The sequence below is a fragment of the Curcuma longa genome, chromosome 15, assembly GCF_044706935.1.
Source record: "Curcuma longa cultivar G26 ecotype Majalengka, Jawa Barat chromosome 15, ITB_CL_G26_1.1, whole genome shotgun sequence".
NCBI lineage: Eukaryota > Viridiplantae > Streptophyta > Magnoliopsida > Zingiberales > Zingiberaceae > Curcuma > Curcuma longa.
In genome coordinates, this window is record NC_133875.1 from 6,878,605 (window position 1) to 6,896,296 (window position 17,692).

General features: G+C 41.4%; 1 protein-coding gene and 1 pseudogene across 1 annotated transcript; one reads left to right on the forward strand and one right to left on the reverse strand.

Moving 5' to 3' along the window:
- Nucleotides 1-2,215: 2,215 nt before the first annotated feature.
- Nucleotides 2,216-6,017, reverse strand: LOC141846285 (uncharacterized; annotated as a pseudogene).
- Nucleotides 6,018-9,364: 3,347 nt separating this feature from the next.
- Nucleotides 9,365-17,003, forward strand: LOC141845843 (formin-like protein 1). Its single transcript, XM_074733843.1, has 4 exons — nucleotides 9,365-10,710; nucleotides 10,814-11,007; nucleotides 13,962-14,206; nucleotides 16,206-17,003. The coding sequence occupies exons 1-4, from the start codon at nucleotides 9,365-9,367 to the stop codon at nucleotides 17,001-17,003; spliced, it is 2,583 nt and encodes an 860-aa protein (XP_074589944.1).
- Nucleotides 17,004-17,692: the final 689 nt, after the last annotated feature.

Sequence of the window (17,692 nt, forward strand, 5' to 3'; positions counted from 1 at the left end):
AGATCCGATAGGCTCGTCTATCTCATTTAGATCATCCTGCCCTCTTTACTTATTTACGATATATATATTTCAAAATCTTAAAAGAGATATAATAATTAGCAAAATAAAAATGATTATTATTCCTCACAAAAGCTTATCTATAATAACCGTTCAACACGAAAGTGGATCTCTCGATCATACGCATACATTTCAACTCCAATCCTACAAATAAGTTAGCCATACAACTCGAAAATTATCGAAGAAATGTTCTTTTTTCAAAAAGAATTGGTTGGCATTCATAATTATTAGGTGTGATGGCATTGACTACCAAACACATGCATGAAATGGAATTCCCTAAAAGCAATTGGAGCAGCAACAGCAACAACAACTCACGAAAAGCCACTGGAACCTAAAATTTTAAAAATTCCATTAGAAATTCCATTTTATTTTATAAAACTAAAATCCACACCGTCTTACCACTTTGTTAACTGGTCGCTCCATTTTCTTCGTGGGAAAGATGATTCCTCCTCCGTGAACAGACCATCCAAAGAAAATGAAGAAGGCTCTTGAAGCGTCATTTGTGTTGGTCGTCGCCGGTTAAGCAAGAGGGGTGAGCCATCGGGCGATGAGTGATCAGGTGAGAAGGGCGGTGATTGGGACGGGGAAGGTGAGAACGGATACTTATGGTTGCCGGGTGCTATGCTGATCGGAAGCGGAGAAGGAGGCGTCGGAGGAGAGGAAGAAGGTGAGGCCAAGTGAGACCTCATCGGAGCCAAACTTTTACGCGATCGTAATGGATCAAATGAAGCATGCAATTGTGTTTTTTTTGTTCATGAGCACAAAGTTGCAAGAGCCAACGGTGAGTCAGTCCCAAGGATCAGTAGCTAGGTTTCATGTGCCACCAACTAACTTTCAAATTCTTCTGATATAAATACACGTATGAAGAAGTCACTCACCTGCTAATATTAGTTGTTTATTTGTGTTTAGAAGATACTAATTAAAATTTAATCCTCTCGGTTTCCATCCCATTTGAAAATTGCCAGTGAAGATGAGACATGTCACTTTGTCATGAGTAACATTGAGGTGCGACTTATTAGACCAACAAATTTAAGTGAATCAATACTACAAATTGGTGCAATTTAAGAGATCTAATGGCACAAAACAAATTTCAACGAGGGCAAACTACACAACACGACCAAACAAAAGAATGTAGGCAAGTTTCTATAATAACTAGAGTGGGTGATATTTTTTTGCCCCCGAGACGTAGCCCAGTTGGTTCCTAGGAGATAGATTTACTTCCTTGGGCACGAGTTCAAATCGAGAGGTTGACAGCCACGGGATGCCTTCTCTCTTGGGGATCTATTGTGTACCTAATTTACCTTCCTGTATCTCACTATGGAGCCGACAATACTGGACTGTTTGAGGTGAGTGAAATCACCTTTTGCTTCCCTAGAATGGGCTAGATTTTTTTTTTTTATTTGAACATGCAAGGCATAACCAAGTTGATCCTCATATGATAGATTTGCACCATTGGGCAAGGGTCGAATCGCGAAGTTGTCAGCCACAGAATGCCTTCCCACTTGGAAGCTTGCTCGGTATCTAATTTACCTGCATGTATCTCGCTGTGAAACTGACAAAACTTGATCGTTTGGGAGGAGTGAAATCACACAGCTACTAAATAGCCACTCCCCATCCAATACAAAGAGACCTCTTCTTTTTTACAGACAAACACAATTCTAACTGCTAAAGCAACACTTCTACATATGAAATCTAATGACTTGGTTTATTGACAATACAAGTCGCAAAAGAGTGAAAGATCATATCACTGAGCCTAATTATATTGATGGGGTCAAATTAAATCCTAGAAAAAAAACAATTATGTATTCCGAGACAATCAATTGCTACAATTGAAACAAGCAACTTGCTAGACTACTTGAAACAAGCCTGAGCTATTGATTTCAAATGAATAAGCAAGAATAATTCAACATCAAAACACCAATGAATTCATTAGAAAAGAACACTATACTCCTCCATGATACAGACAAACACACACACAAAATATAGAAAAAAGAAATTGAGGTTGTACCACAAAATGTAGTTGACACATACCATCCAATGGAACCACTCCTTAATTCTCTGGGTTTTGAAACGATATTGATATCTTTTGTGTGTTTAGAGAAGCTACAAGATCTCAATAAATCTCTCTTAGTGCCACTCATTGTTCTATATATATATATATAAGTTTGAGATGAAAAGGAAATGGGAGATGGCCGAAATGGGTAAATTGAGAATGGGTTCTATATCGCTATATGAGCTTGGGATGCCCTGCGTCGGAGATCAGACGCAATCCTCGTATAAATTGGACCACGCAACAGCGGTATCCAGCAATAAGATTTGGACGTGTAAACACACCATGACAAGACAGAACACGTGGAGAGAGAGGGGGAGGGCTCTCACCTGCATCGCGAATCGTGGAGCCACAAGCCGCTGTCACCCCTTCCGGCTCGGCCGCCCGCCGCTCCCCGCCGCAGGCTGGGACGGCGCGGCGGTCGGGACGCCACCGCCAAGTGCGACCGCTGCGGATTCGACGTGGGCGAGGAGGTACTCGTAGATTTTCTTCCTCAGACGTTCCACCGTCTCAGGCGGTACGCCGGTTGGACCCTCGCCGGCCTCCGCGTCCTCTTGCAACTCGGTCTCACCTTCCCTCTTTCGTCGGCTGACCGCCTCCAGCCAGTCGTTCACCTTCTTGAGCTGTGACAGCATCGCGGCCACCTGCTCCCGGTCGGACGGCTCTAGCGTGGCCGCGTCCGAGTCGAGGAACTTCTCCACGAACGCTAGGAACCACGACTGCGCGTCCTCCCTCAGCGCCCGTGCCAACTCGGCTCCCCCTTCCAGCCCTCCTCCACGCTCCCATTCCGGCAGCGGCGACGGTGGCGCCGGCCCCCTCGTCTTCCCATTGCCCGACGCCGCGGCGGATGACCTGGATTTTGACGAAACCGAGGCCTTGGATGTCGCCGCCGCCGCCGCCGCTGCAGGGGAAGCCTTCGACGGACCCTCGAGTACCACAGCCGCCGTCGGGGAGGCCGCGGAGAGGTTCTTGCGGTTGTAGAGGGAGAAAGGGGACAGCTCGGTGGCGAGTGCTGCGCTGACCCAGGAGCCGGCGCGGCGGCGATTGCTGCTGGAGATTTTCAGTACTTCTTCTGGGATTGTATCATGGGATCCGCCTGACGAAGCTGCGGCTACGGATTGAGACCAGGACTTGGAGAGAGAGCCCGCAACGGCCGCGGCACGGGAGAGGGAGGACTGGAAGGCGAGGAACTGCTCGACGGCCGCCTGCGGGTTCTCTTCCCTGGCACTGGCACTCAGCTCCGCGTACACGCTGCATGTGTGAAGCAAGAAGCAACAAACACATATGAGTAGCAATTACAAACAATATGAACATTCATATTGACTTCAACAACAAAAGTGGAATTGATCGTCCCAACAAATTCATACTATCGATCTCAAGATCATATATGAAGAAATAAATCAGAAAATTAGAAAAAGTAAATCGAAAAAGGAAAGTATTATTTCACTTCATTGAAATTCGATCTTTATCCATTTCAATAATTTTGTTTCATCGTAACCAACTCAATTATATCCCAAGACATGAACATTCACATTGACAAACATATAGATAATTGAGCAAAAAGAAAAAAAAATCTAATTTATTGTCCTATTTTAAAATTCATTTTATATTTCAAATACGAGCCATTTACCTTAAGCAACGAATCAAGCTCTCAGCAGCAGAAGCTTCTTGGATAGCCTCTACGGCAGCCTGTTGTGCTACATCCCTATACTTCAAAAGCTCCTGAGGAGAATCACGATTATTCATGTTCCTTTACTGCTTAGAAGCTAATATAAATTATCGTCATACCTTCCCCAGTTTTGCTAGAGACGATGGAAGTGACTGCCATGAGACACTTCCGTCTGTCCACTTACTTTTAGTTGTTTCAACCTTCACCAAGTTACTCAGACTGTTACTAGTCTCTGAAGGCTTTTTTGAAACACGACTCTGTTTAGCTGCTTTGTCAGAATCCTCTCCAGGACCATTTGCAATCACTTTGTTTGCAGGAGTTTGAAGCTTGCTATCCTCCTTAGCTGATGATTTCTCCTTTGTTGATGATTTCTGTCCAGGAGTCTGCAAACCAGAAAAACTAATGCTAATTTCACTTTCAGTCAAAACTATTCATTATTCATTTTCTGAAATACAACTTCAATTGATCTTCATTAATGTATCTGTCCTTATTGTTTCAGGTCTTCTGTTGGACCAATTCAGTAAGTATATACTACACAAGATTACCTATCTGTAGAGCTTGAGACTACCAATTTAATATTTCTGCCAATAACTTCAGCACAAGCACAGAAATATCCATGATAAAAGTATAAATCCTGATATTAGACTAGATTGAAATAGTAGTCATAGTGAATGACAACAGCTCAAGGTACACACAAGATGATCAAGTTAGATATCGAACTCACAGAAGCACTTCTGGATTCAGATTTTGATGTCGGTTTGCCATTTTTTGAGGTAGAAGTATGTCTTCCCCTAGTGTCCAGATTCCCTTCCCAGCTCTTTCTCAAAGCTTTTGGCCTTAATTCAATGGTGGGCGCCAAATTCGCCAAGAAATTTCCAGCAGTAGGCTTCCTACCGGCAGATGTTACTTTCAACATGGAAGCTGCCTTTCAAGAGACTCACTCTTGGCAATGCCGGCTTTTCTACTCCTTTTGCTCTTGCATTCTTCTTAACCTCACTAGAGAATTTCTCAAAAGATGCAGGCAAAGAATACACACTACTTGGAGATGAAGGTATTGACCTTGAGTTCATTGATCTTGATCCCAAACTCATGTCCTTCTTGCTCAATTTGCCATTAACTGGTCGTTTTGAGAGCAGAGAGCTAGACTTAGAAAGCTGAATCCTTTTCCTTTCTGCCTTCTGCGTTTTTGTAGTTAACTTGGATATCACCAATTTTCCCTTTGCGTTTTCTGAGGATGTGTTGAGTTTATCCGCGTTGAGAAAACAAAGAGAACTGGTGACAACGAGATCCTCAGGGTTCCCAACACAGGGGTGACGACCAGGAAGTGGTCTCACACCCTTCAGAATGGGAACCGGGGAGCCGGCCTCAAGGCGATCGACATGAATGAACTGACCGAGTTGGAGCTTATCGCTTAAGATAAGGTCATTATGCTCATCGGCCAGGGAGACAAATGTTGCATGGGAAGAATCGGAGACCTTGAGATAAAACCCTCGGTTAGTGAAGAGATCACTTCCAGCAAGGGCAGGGACAATACTCACAACTTGAAGAAGGGAAGAACGATGCTCGCCGGCAATCTTCACATCGGTGTTCATATGCTGCAGGAGCTTGATAAGGACGCCAGGGACTAAGGATGCCATTTACGGAAATCCTAAAGCACATAACTCTGCGAGAATTGAGAGAAAATTTCAACAGACAATAGTTTGACATCTAATTCGAAAAAAGATCCATGCGAATTTGCTGTTTCATAGGTGTATCAAAGCACAAAACAAATCGTAGAACAAAAAAGTAGGAGGAGATTTTACGTTCCAGGAATCACCTTTTCCAGATAGCCGCTGCTTGGATCTACCAAATCTGATGCTGGCGATTAGAGAAGCATGACGAAGGCGAAATCCGACCGACAAGCAACCTCCCTCGCTGCAACTCATAAGCCAATCGACGAACACAAACAACACTCTCAGATCAACATACCTTCTCTCCAACCCTCCCAGAACCGATTGATCTCTATCTTTTCCGCTGAAAAAGTTCGATAAACACCGAAATCACCGTCCTATATCCGTATGTCGTACCGAAAAGAATCCAAAAACGCCCTAATTAAAGGTCGATCGCATCGCTCCACTGGAATGCGCAGATCGCAGTGAATCCGGAAGCGATCGGAAACTGAATTCTTCTCCTCTGCGCTCCAAGGAAACTTTTTGGGCGTTAATTGCATGCCAAACGGATTCCAAGCCAACGGAGTCCAGCTTCCTTGCTCGCTCCTTCGAGGCCTCATAATGCAACTCTTTAATTATATTTTAATTAACTCGAGTGGTGGGTTAATTACGAGCGGGTGGATCGTGGGTCTGCTTTCCTGATATGGGATAATTATTTGAAGGCAAAAATAAAAAAAATAGTTTAAAAACAAAACACTGCTCTATTTTTTTATTTAAATAGTTATTATATGAAAATATTATTATAAAAATAAAAATATTTAAAATAACCTTTACTAACTTATCAAGTATACTTAAATCTAACTAAAATTTAACTATGTATTTCAATTATGATAGTGATTACGTATTATAATAGCTTCCTCAAATAGCTTCAATATTTATTATAATTATTATGGTAGCTAGTGCTCTCTAACTATAGCTATTAAAATATAATATAATTGAAATGAGAATGCTATTAAAATCAAAACACTTCTTTTTTTATTAATTATAAAAAGGACGTCTCATTTTATTTTTCATACCCAAAGGATCCCCCTTCTTGGATAGCTCAAAGAAGGGGTATGTGATATCCAAGGGATTGGAGGACTAGGAATATCAAGGATATTTAAAGCAAAAATGCAAGCGAGTGAGAAGGATGATATGGAAAGGGAGCCAAGATGTTCTATGCATCCGAGGGACGTAGGAAGCCAAAGAATGGTGGGGATTAAGTTAGAGGACTCGATGCATCAAAAAATGCAAGTGACGAAATAAGAAGTCCAATGAAAGTCTACACAAGTAAACTATTGTAAGATGAGTTGAGTAATATGTACTTTGGTGAATAGTAAAACTTCAATTTAGATGAAATAGATCTTAATAGGTTGAAGTCAAAGTTTCAAACAAAAGGAAGAGTTATCGGATCGATTGAAATTCCAATCGACTATAATTGTTTTTTTTTTCAGATGATTGATGTAGAAGATGTATCTTTGGTAAACATGTTGTTCCCGCTGGATGTCGTTGACGGTCAAGCCATCAGTCAATGATATGCCGTCTCAACCTTTGTTGGTCCCACCAACGAGAAGAATCTGAGGAAGAAAATAACTGAATGAACGGATGACTAAATCTATCCAAATCAAATTCGGACGAGGTAGTCAAAGATCTTACTTTACTAGAGAATCAATCTATCGAAAAAGACTTCTAGTCGATTGTAACTATGTTAACTCAATCAATAGCCTGATATATATTAGATATGGACGAGTCAACCAAAGATTATCATAAATTAATTAATAAAAATATGCTAAGTCAACTTTAATTAATGAATAATGAGACACTTTCAGGATGAAATTGAGGAAACAAGTCGAAGTCATTTAGTCAATTAGAAAAAGAGCCTTAGATAGATTAGACCGTTGACACATCAATAATTTAGAGAGACCAAAACACTTGGTATAGATAGTCTATAAAAGAGACTAGAGGCTTAAGGTAAAAAAAAAAACAAACACACCCACACACAAGAATATTCATTATTCCTCTCAAGCCCTTATTACTATTATTCATATAATACTTATTCCTTGTCGCTGTAATTGATGCTTGTAAAAGATTTCTCCATAACTTCATATGCATATATGCCGCAGATGTAGCAACCTAAAGATATGAATCATGGTATTCTTTTAACACGTTTGTGTTAATTTATTTATTCATCATTAATTAATATTTATTTATTATATATTGAAAACACAATAAGAGAAAATTTAATTTAATTTAATTTTATATTTAGTGGTGTATTATTTTACCCTTCTTTTCTAACGATTTTATTTAAGGTTTTCAACACCTTACTAATATTGTAACAAGGGATAATTTAAATAAAAAATAAAATATTATTTTAATGATTAATTTAAAATAAAACATTCTTTTATGCATTATTTAATTATCTTTGACGGTGCGACGGTGAGTTGGCTCATGTGGCAGACACTCCCTGTCACGTCGACGTCGGCAGCAGTGTGACGCAGCCAGATCCCCTATTACCATCATATTATTACTATTACTAATATTATTACTATTACTGTTTATGTTTCTTTTTATTCTAGTGTGCGAGAATGGGAGATTGAAAGACACTGCATAATACAGAGCGCCAATGCCCCGCCGCGATGCCCCACTTTCACTCTTTTGTAGGCTTGCGGATGTGCAGCTGTCGGTGCACCAAACAAGCCTGTAGCAAATCACGGATCGTTCCTTTTATAGTAATTAGAATTTTATAGAAATGATATATCATATATATATTGCACGATGAGAAATGCGCTACTCGTGTGCGACACCACTGATTCATCGTCACTGCCACCGCCTCGGACTCGATTGACATGCTGTTCATCGGCGTTTCGTCTGACGTCAGATTCTGACTGGATTGTGATTGAAATCCGATGTAATTTAGCCGAAATTTGATTCGATGACGGTCGACAGTGGCGCGCGCCACTGTCGACCACGATCGAGCTGGATTCCGACCAAATCGCGATCGAAAATCGGCCGAGGAAGGACTGACGTGCGATGCCGACCCATCCTCAGCCTGATTCCGACCGTGATTTGGTCGGAATCAGGCTGAGGATGGGCCGACGTCGCATGCCAGTCCTTCCTCGATTGGTCTCCGACCACGATTTGATCAGATTTGATCGGATTGTGACCGCGCTACTGTCGGACACGTGATTTAGTTGTTTCTGACCAAATTACGTCGGATTCCGATCACAATCTGGTCGAAATCCGACATCGGACGAAGCGCCGATGAGCGACACGTCGATCGCGCCCGAGGCGATGACCAGTGCCCGACGTAGCCGAAGGCGGTAGCCGGACGACGTGGCAAAGGTGACGACAGCAGCGATAAATCGATAGTGTCGCTCATGAGTCACGTAGCGCAGTATATCATTTCTTTAAAATTTAATAACTTTTACAACTGCACAATTATAAGGATTAGAAATTGCTGTCTCCGGGCAATGGTGCAATGATAGGATATCCGAAGTATGACCCAGGGATTTACGATTTGATTCCTAATTACGACATATTTCTACGAATTTTCTTAGACGGATTTATCATTTTTGATTTAGAAATTGCTGTGTGTTTGACATTCGCCAACGTCGGTGCAGTCTTCGAACACTGAAGTAAGTCGTCGTCACCTTACACACTGCTGGCCGCTTACTTTAGCCTTTAATATTGGCTGCAACGGTCTCCTCGCTCTCAATCACGCACGCAACGAACCGTACAGTTTGCATGACTGTAGTCCCGTGCAATCCAACTCACGCTCGTCCTTTTTCATAGTCTCGTACTACTGCTGCCCTTTTACCTTCTCCCTCCCTCGCGACTTTGCTTCCGCATAGTTGATAGTCCACCGCCTCACGGACCGCGCTTCTTCCCGCCACCGACACAATGCCGTCGGCGTTTCGCAACCGGCGATCTCTCCACGTCCCTTTCTTCCCCTCCCCTCCTTCCGCCCCGTCTCCTTACGCTTCCCCTTTCCCTAAATTTCCCTCTTCTTCTTCTTCTTCTTCTTCCTCCTCCTCCTCGGCTTCGCAGTCACAGCCGAACTTCTTCCCCTCCTACATCGCCCCTCCGCCGCCCACGCTGCCGACCTTCCCCGCCAACCTCTCCTCCCTTATCTTTCCCACCTCCCGCTCCGCGCCGCCGCGCCAGGCCACGGCCACCCGCCTCCTCCCCGCGCTCCTCCTCCCCCTCCTCGCCCTTGCCGCGCTCCTCTCCGCGGCCGCATTCTTCCTCCGCCGACGCCTCCGCCCAAAACCGGCACTCGACGCGCGATCCGACTCGCTCCGCCTCTTCCCCCCCGGATCTGCCGTCTCCGACCGCAAGCCGCACGCTTCCTCCGAGTTCGTCTACCTCGTCGATTCCCGCGCCCAGCAAAACGCCTCTTTCGCTCCCGCCGTCGATGACGCGAGCGTGCAGGTTCTGTCCTCGCCTCCGCCATCGCAGCTTGGGTCGTCGCCGGAGCTCCGTCCGCTCCCGCCTCTCTCTCGTCGGATCCTTCGGTGGTCCAGGAATACTGAAGGAGGCAGTTCGCCTGCGGAAGAAATCCACTCGTCGACGGAGCCTTCGAGCCCTCGGAATGAGTCTCCTCCGGTTGCGATTGGGAAATGCGGGTCTCAGAAGTCGACATTGTCGTACCCGTCCTCGAATTCGGCGGCATTGCCTTCTCCGTCGTCGCCGACGATTCCGTCGCCGCCTACGATTCCGTCGCCGCCCACCTGGCTGAGCCCGTCGAATTCGGGTGCTAGATCGCTCAAGTCCATAACCGGAAGAATCTTAGTCAAGGTAGGCGTTGGATTTCAAGATACCCCATTACCTCCTCCGCCTCCTCCCCGACCGATGACACCTTCACCTCCGAAGCGCAAGCACCCGTCTCTTTCCCCGCCAATTTCTCCTGCGAAGGAGATCGATGGTAAACTAGGAACGTTTGATCGCTCTTATCGGAATTCAATGGGACCAATGCAAGCGCCATCTCCACCACCGCCACCGCCGCCGCCACGATATGGTTTTTGGCATGGCACGGCCAGGAAATCGGTGGACTTGCAGTCACCAAACGGTGTGTTGCACAAGCCGGGAGCCGTGATCAATCCCTTAGAATCGGAAGAGTCGTCGAAGAATGAGGAAAAGGACGAGGAGACCCCTCGACCAAAGTTGAAGCCTTTGTTATGGGACAAGGTCCGGGCGAGCTCGGATCGAGCAATGGTGTGGGATCAGCTGAAATCGAGCTCATTTCAGTAAGATCTTTGAATTGATTTCTACTGTTCTACATGACTACATCGAATATTTAGCATGACTTTGCTTGTTCTCTATTCCTTTTGCAAACGCTGATGGATTCAGAGTGAATGAGGAGATGATGGAGACACTATTTGTTCGCAACGCGACAAGCACTGCACCAATGAACAAGGCGCAAGTCCTTCCCCCTCTGAGTCAAGAGAACAGAGTCCTTGATCCGAAGAAGTCTCAAAACATTGCTATTCTTCTTAGGGCGTTGAGTGTGACCAAGGAGGAAGTCTGTGAAGCACTGTTTGAAGGTCTGTTTAATTTCTGCTTAGAACTCTGGAATTTCTAAACTCTTTCTTGTAATTTGTTAGTTTCTTGCTAGATTTAATGGACTCTTCTTGAATTGGTTTTCTTCACAATCAACAAGTTTAAGTGTTTTGGTTCTACATTGCTAACTGAAATATTGTTCATATATGGAAAAAAAGAGATTATACAAGTTGCTAATTAACGATTTTTTGTTGGCCACATCATCATTAACAACCATAACAAACAGTATATTGCTTAGTCTGACCTTTTGGAGCCGGCAACTTTGGTGTTTTTCCTCCATTGCTGCAAAATTCTAACAGTTTAAAGAAATTTGAGATGCGCATGTGGCCTGAAAAGGTTCCTCTATATCTTAATGATGACAACATGTATATTTTCTTTCAACTCTTATCTGAAAGCTTAAGCAATCCAAGCATACTTGCTAACAGTCTTCCCAGTTTACCAGCTAGGATAAGCAAAACTTCTGTGCAGGTCCTTGCAAAGGAACTCCCTGTGCAGGGTGTGACGTCCTTGTAGGGAAATCCCTTTGTAAGGTGTGTATAGGCACCCATTCCTTCTATTATGTTATGCCGTATACATCCTTTCTGTATATCATGTTCAAACTTTTCTCTCAACCTCGTGCCTCGTGTGTGCCCATTTTTTAGACCATATGCATAGGCTTCTCCCAGATTCATGTGCACCCAATTTGTATAACATATATACAGGTTTCTCCCAAATTCACGTGCACCAGTTTCATTTAACATGTGCACTTGTTCATAGATCATGCACACTTGTCTTTTACCATTGTGCCACTCTGTATAGAAGTTCTGTGTAGGATGCTTTTTTATAAGTTTGTCATATGAGATCTTCTTGTCCTCAAGAATGTAGAGCTTCTAATCAAATTATTGGAAGTCCCTATTGTTCCCTTGCATGCAGTATTCTTGTAGTAGTTGATTGTATTTTCAGCAATTGATCATGAAAATGTGGAAATAGGCATGAACATTAGCAAGCAAATGAGGGAAAATAGAGGAGCTCCATAGAATAGCATATTATATCAAGTGTGCATTTCTTGATTAATAAGCATTTTCAAAGGTATCAATCCCAGATTAATATGCGGTTTCAAAGATATCAAACACTTCTACCTCTAATCATTTGGTTGTTTCAGTTTATATATATATATATATCTATGTTTAAACTAACTTCGAATTCTTACTTTGAAAAACCTGATTATTGCCATAATGGAAATCTGAAGTTAGTTTAGGGGAGGCCAAGGATGTATTATCATCCTTTTTCTTCTCTTTCCGTTCTGCTTTGCCTAACGGGAGATGAATATGTACCCTGTTCAAATATGCTCATCTAGATTAGTCGCAAGCTCCACACATCTGCTTGATCCCTAAGCATCATGTGCATCCACAATGGCTATTGTCATGCAACACACCGTTATCAGCCTTTGAGAATGAAATCATGGTTGGCAAATCCCGATTCAATTTTGAGTTATTTCTTGGACACTTCTTCGAGAAACTATGAAAATTCAATAATCAAGGGGAGATTGGTAAAATTTTATGATGAATGAGTCAAAATTGGTTGAGAGTGGTAGAAATCTGTCAAATTAGAATGAAATTGCTTATTTTGCTGATTTCATCAGTTCCCACTTGGGAATTCTTTGGATAGAAAGACGAGCAAGATTGGTTGCAGGTGATGGAGAATGGATCTAGATCTAGATCTAGATTTGGGTGAGTATTACTTGTGACTTTGAGAGGAAAAGAGATCCACAGTTTGTGGTGGAAGATCAATGCATGTCATTAAGAGGCGGACAGGTCAGCATTGTGCATTAGTCTACGAGGAAGGTTGATGTTGCCTCGGGCATTTTGTAAAGTTGAAGATAAAGCACCACTTGCATGAGCTGCTATGCTAGCCGTGTCCGCGATCATCAATGTATCGTCAAACCTCTGCCTGGTCCACCATCTTGTCCTAGCAGTGTGATCCAACAATGATCATGAAGCCCCATTGCTTTGGGATCCTATGTGCCCTCTTGATTCCTCTCCGCTGACCATCATCATCTATTGAAGCTTTTAGAGACAATACTTCTCAGTTCTCTCATCATCAGGGAGCCCATCCTCCTAGGAAGACGATTGCTTAATCACATCCATTGACCCTAGATTTCCTCCAACAAGCTCATTCATAATGTATTCTCCATAATATACATTAAGCCACCAGCCACCATGTCTTAAAAATGTACTAAGTCTAGTCCTAAATGCCCTTGGCAGACAGTTCTAGTGGCAATATCCGAACAGGTGGAAGCCCTTTACTTGGCCATAAGTGATCTTCCCAGTTGCAATGCACACTGTTTAATCTCCCTATGTACCATGCTATTATTCTGTTATTGAAGACCCCTTTCTCTACAAAGCTTCTCCTTTAAGTCTAGCTGCTTCATTGCCTCGGTTCTTTCTCTGACAGAGTAACAATTTTCTTCTCTCTGTGCTCCATCAAGGATTTCCAAAACTCCACTTAGTGATAAGAGTTTATTTAACAAGTTGTATATAGATAGTATAAATGAACCAATTTGAGCTCAAGTTTACTATAGTCACTGGTGTAATTGATTTATTTCTATACTGATTTTTTAGGTTTAGGGTTTCTATATTTTGTCCTATATTTACATGTAATTATCCCTTTAGAATGGTATATAATATTTTCCTTTCTCCTAATTTAATAGTTCAAACAAATTATATTGCGAGTTACTAATTACTTGCAAATCTTGGAGTAAGGTATATAAGGGTAAAAGTTCATGATTCATCCTCTATTTTTTTGGATGGATAACTACTTAACTATCTCTGAGAAGTACTGTCAACCTTAAAATTTTTCTAGTCGGGTCTGATTATCTGCTGGAATTTTTATGTATATGGTATTGCAGTCCTCGTGTGATATCTTTTAGATGAGTTACAAGTTGGTCATTACTATGCAGGTAATGCAGATAGCTTGGGAATTGAATTTCTTGAAACCTTACTGAAGATGGCTCCTAGCAAAGAAGAAGAGTACAAATTGAAAGAATACAAAGATGAATCAGTTATTAAGCTTGGTCCAGCAGAAAAGTTCCTTAAAGCAGTGCTTGACATTCCGTTTGCATTTAAGAGGGTGGATGCAATGCTTTATATTGCCAATTTTGATTCAGAGGTCAAATATCTGAGGAAATCTTTTGAAACCCTCGAGGTAAATGGATGGCTTTTTCTTGCAATTCTTTCTTTATCATTTAATATCAGTGTTCTACATGCCTACATATTGGGGGATAAGGTTGCTAACTGGATAGCAGTAGCTTTTTTTTTTTTTTTGCCAATTGCATGATGCAATGGTTCTTCAGTGTGTGCCATTCATTTCAATGACATTCATTATATAACTGCGTTTAAAAATTTTTTGTATTACAATTTTATGTACAAATTCAACTAGAATTGCTCTAACTAGTGTAAACTTGGACCAGCCAAACTACTAGCTGGTTGTACCTGAGACGTGCTGCTGGCAAAGTAGTGTTTTAATGGTTCCTTTGGACTTTTAGTGTTTTATTGTCTTACGATCCTTATACTCATGACTGAGAAGTTGCTCATCAGAGTCAATTCTTTGTCCTATGAAAACATTAACCATGTTACTATGCCTAGGAGGTTACTTTTGAGTTACAATTTTGAAATTAAAGTGGTAAATGATTATATCTATTCCCAAGCTGGTACTTCTTCTTCTTCTGATTTTCTTCTTTTCTTCTGATTTTCTCCTCAACTCTAATTCAAGCCTCCCCCAGAAAATACGACAAAGGTTGGCACTCTATCATCTTATGGATATGAGATGCCATTTCTTCTTAGATTAGGGGTTGAACCACATAAATCTCAATCTTCAGTTTTTTTTTTTCCATTTTGTGTGGATATTTATGTTCCTTCAGAGCGTCCTTTTTTTACTATTCAAAAATAACAATGGGACTGGTAACCCATTCGAGTATTGACATGACTAATTTTAGATTTTTCAGATTATATTTTGAATCAAAAAGTTAGACGTCAACTGAGTTTGTAAAATAGGGTTCTAGTTCCACTAATAATGCAAACCCATAATGTTTGGGCCTACACAGCATTTGGTTCAAAATATTCACGTAAATATTAGGCAAGGTTGACCATGTAAATATTGCGCGGGGTTATAATGGATTAAAGAAACACACACAAAAATTAGGTAAGAAATTCAATCAAAATATATAACAACAGATGTGAAGAAAAGAATTGCTATTTCTAAGGAGTAAGTCTGGCTGGTTGTTGAGTTCCTTAAACTACACTGTGCTTGTTCGTAGTATTCTTGCATCAAATGAATGAGATGATGAAATACTAGTTCATAGATTTAAAAGGGATTTAATTTTTCTTAATGCCATTGTCTGGTGGCGGTTCAGTATAATGCTCTAGTTGTGGAAACTCTCAATACATGCTCATTAGCTGAAACATAATGTGGAACAAATTTTCTTTTCAAAATATGTGCCAGTGATCGTTTTTTTCCTTCTGATTTTGGATACTGAAAATTAGCAATCATGCAAAGGGGGGTTGATCTGCTGCTTTTTGGCTAACTAGCTGCATGAAATTTCATTTTTTTCATTTGTTATTTAATTTGTTTATAACAATTGCATGAAGACCTTCTTGGTTAGATTGGTTCCAAAATTGGTTTTGTCACTGAAAATGGAGCACTGTCAACTTGTGGAATCATTTTTTATCCAACTAAAGTTACAGGGTAAATATGCTAAATTTTTTGGCATTCATAAATTTAAACCAATAATTTTTAGGCAATAAATCAAATTCAAGGTGAACTCCAAGAAATTTCATCACAAAATTTTAAGGGGTTTTTTTTGATATTTTTATATTATTTCATAGAGGAATATAAACAATCTCTCTTCTTTCCAGAATATTTTTTATTCAATTTCATGTATGAGCAGTAATGTTAGTTTCCAGGTGTTACATCTTCCCGTTTGCTTCGAGCATATTCTTCACTTCAGGTTTATTTCCTTTTTCTCAGTTATTTGATACAAGGAAACAAGTCATATGTGGAGTGCATGATTAGCCTATTACGTTTTGATTTTGATTGTACAACATAGCAACATTAATGTTTGAATTTGGTAGTTCAATTGAAATTGTTTGTATTTTCTTGGGTTACTGACTAAATTTTGTTCTCTTCACCCCACTGCATTCATCAGGCAGCCTGTGAAGAGCTGAAGTCTAGCAGGTTGTTTCTCAAGCTTCTAGAGGCTGTCCTGAAAACTGGGAACCGCATGAATGTTGGAACAAACCGTGGAGATGCACATGCCTTCAAGCTGGACACACTTCTCAAGCTAGTGGACATCAAAGGCACAGATGGAAAGACCACACTCTTACACTTTGTTGTCCAGGAAATCATAAGAGCAGAAGGTTCTCGTCTTTATGGCACCAAAACTTCCACAGTCAAAAGCAAGACAATTACTCTTCATTCTGACCTTGAATGCAACAAACTCGGCCTCCAAGTTGTTGCTGGCCTGGGAGATGAGCTAAGCAATGTGAAGAAAGCTGCTGCCATGGACTCTGATGTGCTCAGTAGCTATGTCTCAAAACTTGCCGGAGGAGTCGGAAAGGTCACCGAGGCTCTAAGATTGAATGAAGCATTACATCAATGTGAGCACCATCCTAGGTTCAATGATGCCATGAATGAATTCCTGAAGAAGGCAGAGAATGAGATCATAAAACTGCAAGGTCAAGAGAGTGTTGTACTGTCTCTGGTCAGGGAACTGACGGAGTATTTCCATGGGGACTCGGCCAAAGAAGAAGCTCATCCTTTTAGAGTTTTCATGGTAGTTAGAGATTTCCTGGCCATTCTAGATCAGGTCTGCAAAGGTGTTGGTAATGATCACAACTTTGTCAACTCAGTCAGGCAACATTCTGTGCCAATCAACTCAAATCTCCCTCTAGTATTCCCAAGATTACATGCATTAAGACCTGAAAGCTCTGATGAAGAGAGTTAATTGGCATATTGTCCCAAGTGAGATGCCTCGGCCTTGTGCCACTGCCAGTTAGAAGCCTGTTGGTGCATCAGGACATAGTCTAGAAGCCAGGTTAGCCAGTTATATATATTTTTGTTAGTACGATGTAGTGACTATGTAACATATTTTTGTGGATAATTAAGGTGTTCTATATAAGTATATAGAGAAATCTAGATCATATAAAATTACAGATGGGAAGTTGGCTCTACCATCTCCTAAGATGCACATCTACTTTATCCCGGTATTCGGCTATCTGGCTCATAAGTAATGTTGATGTACAGGTTCAAACAGTGTTGATCATGTCTCTATGAGATGGATTTATGTCTCATGTGTTCTAATGGAAGACCTGTTAATGGTAGGGGCAATGATATGAAATGAGATATTGCACTGACATATTAGGCAACTGTGTCACAGGGTTAATTCCTACATGTTATCAAACTTTTTTTTTTTCCCTTCTAGTTTGGTGATGTCCACTGAGTGAGTTTATATATGAAAATTTTGTACTTAGTTGTGCTCCTGTTGTTTTGTTTAAGAGTTCTTCAACTTGCCTATTTAGGATTGCCTTGGCGTGTGTTCACAAAGGTCATGGTATGTTGTAGGTTTGGTGATTGTGAATTTGTGACAAGGTATGTCTTGTGCTAAATAGTGGATAAGGATGGTAAGTCATGAGA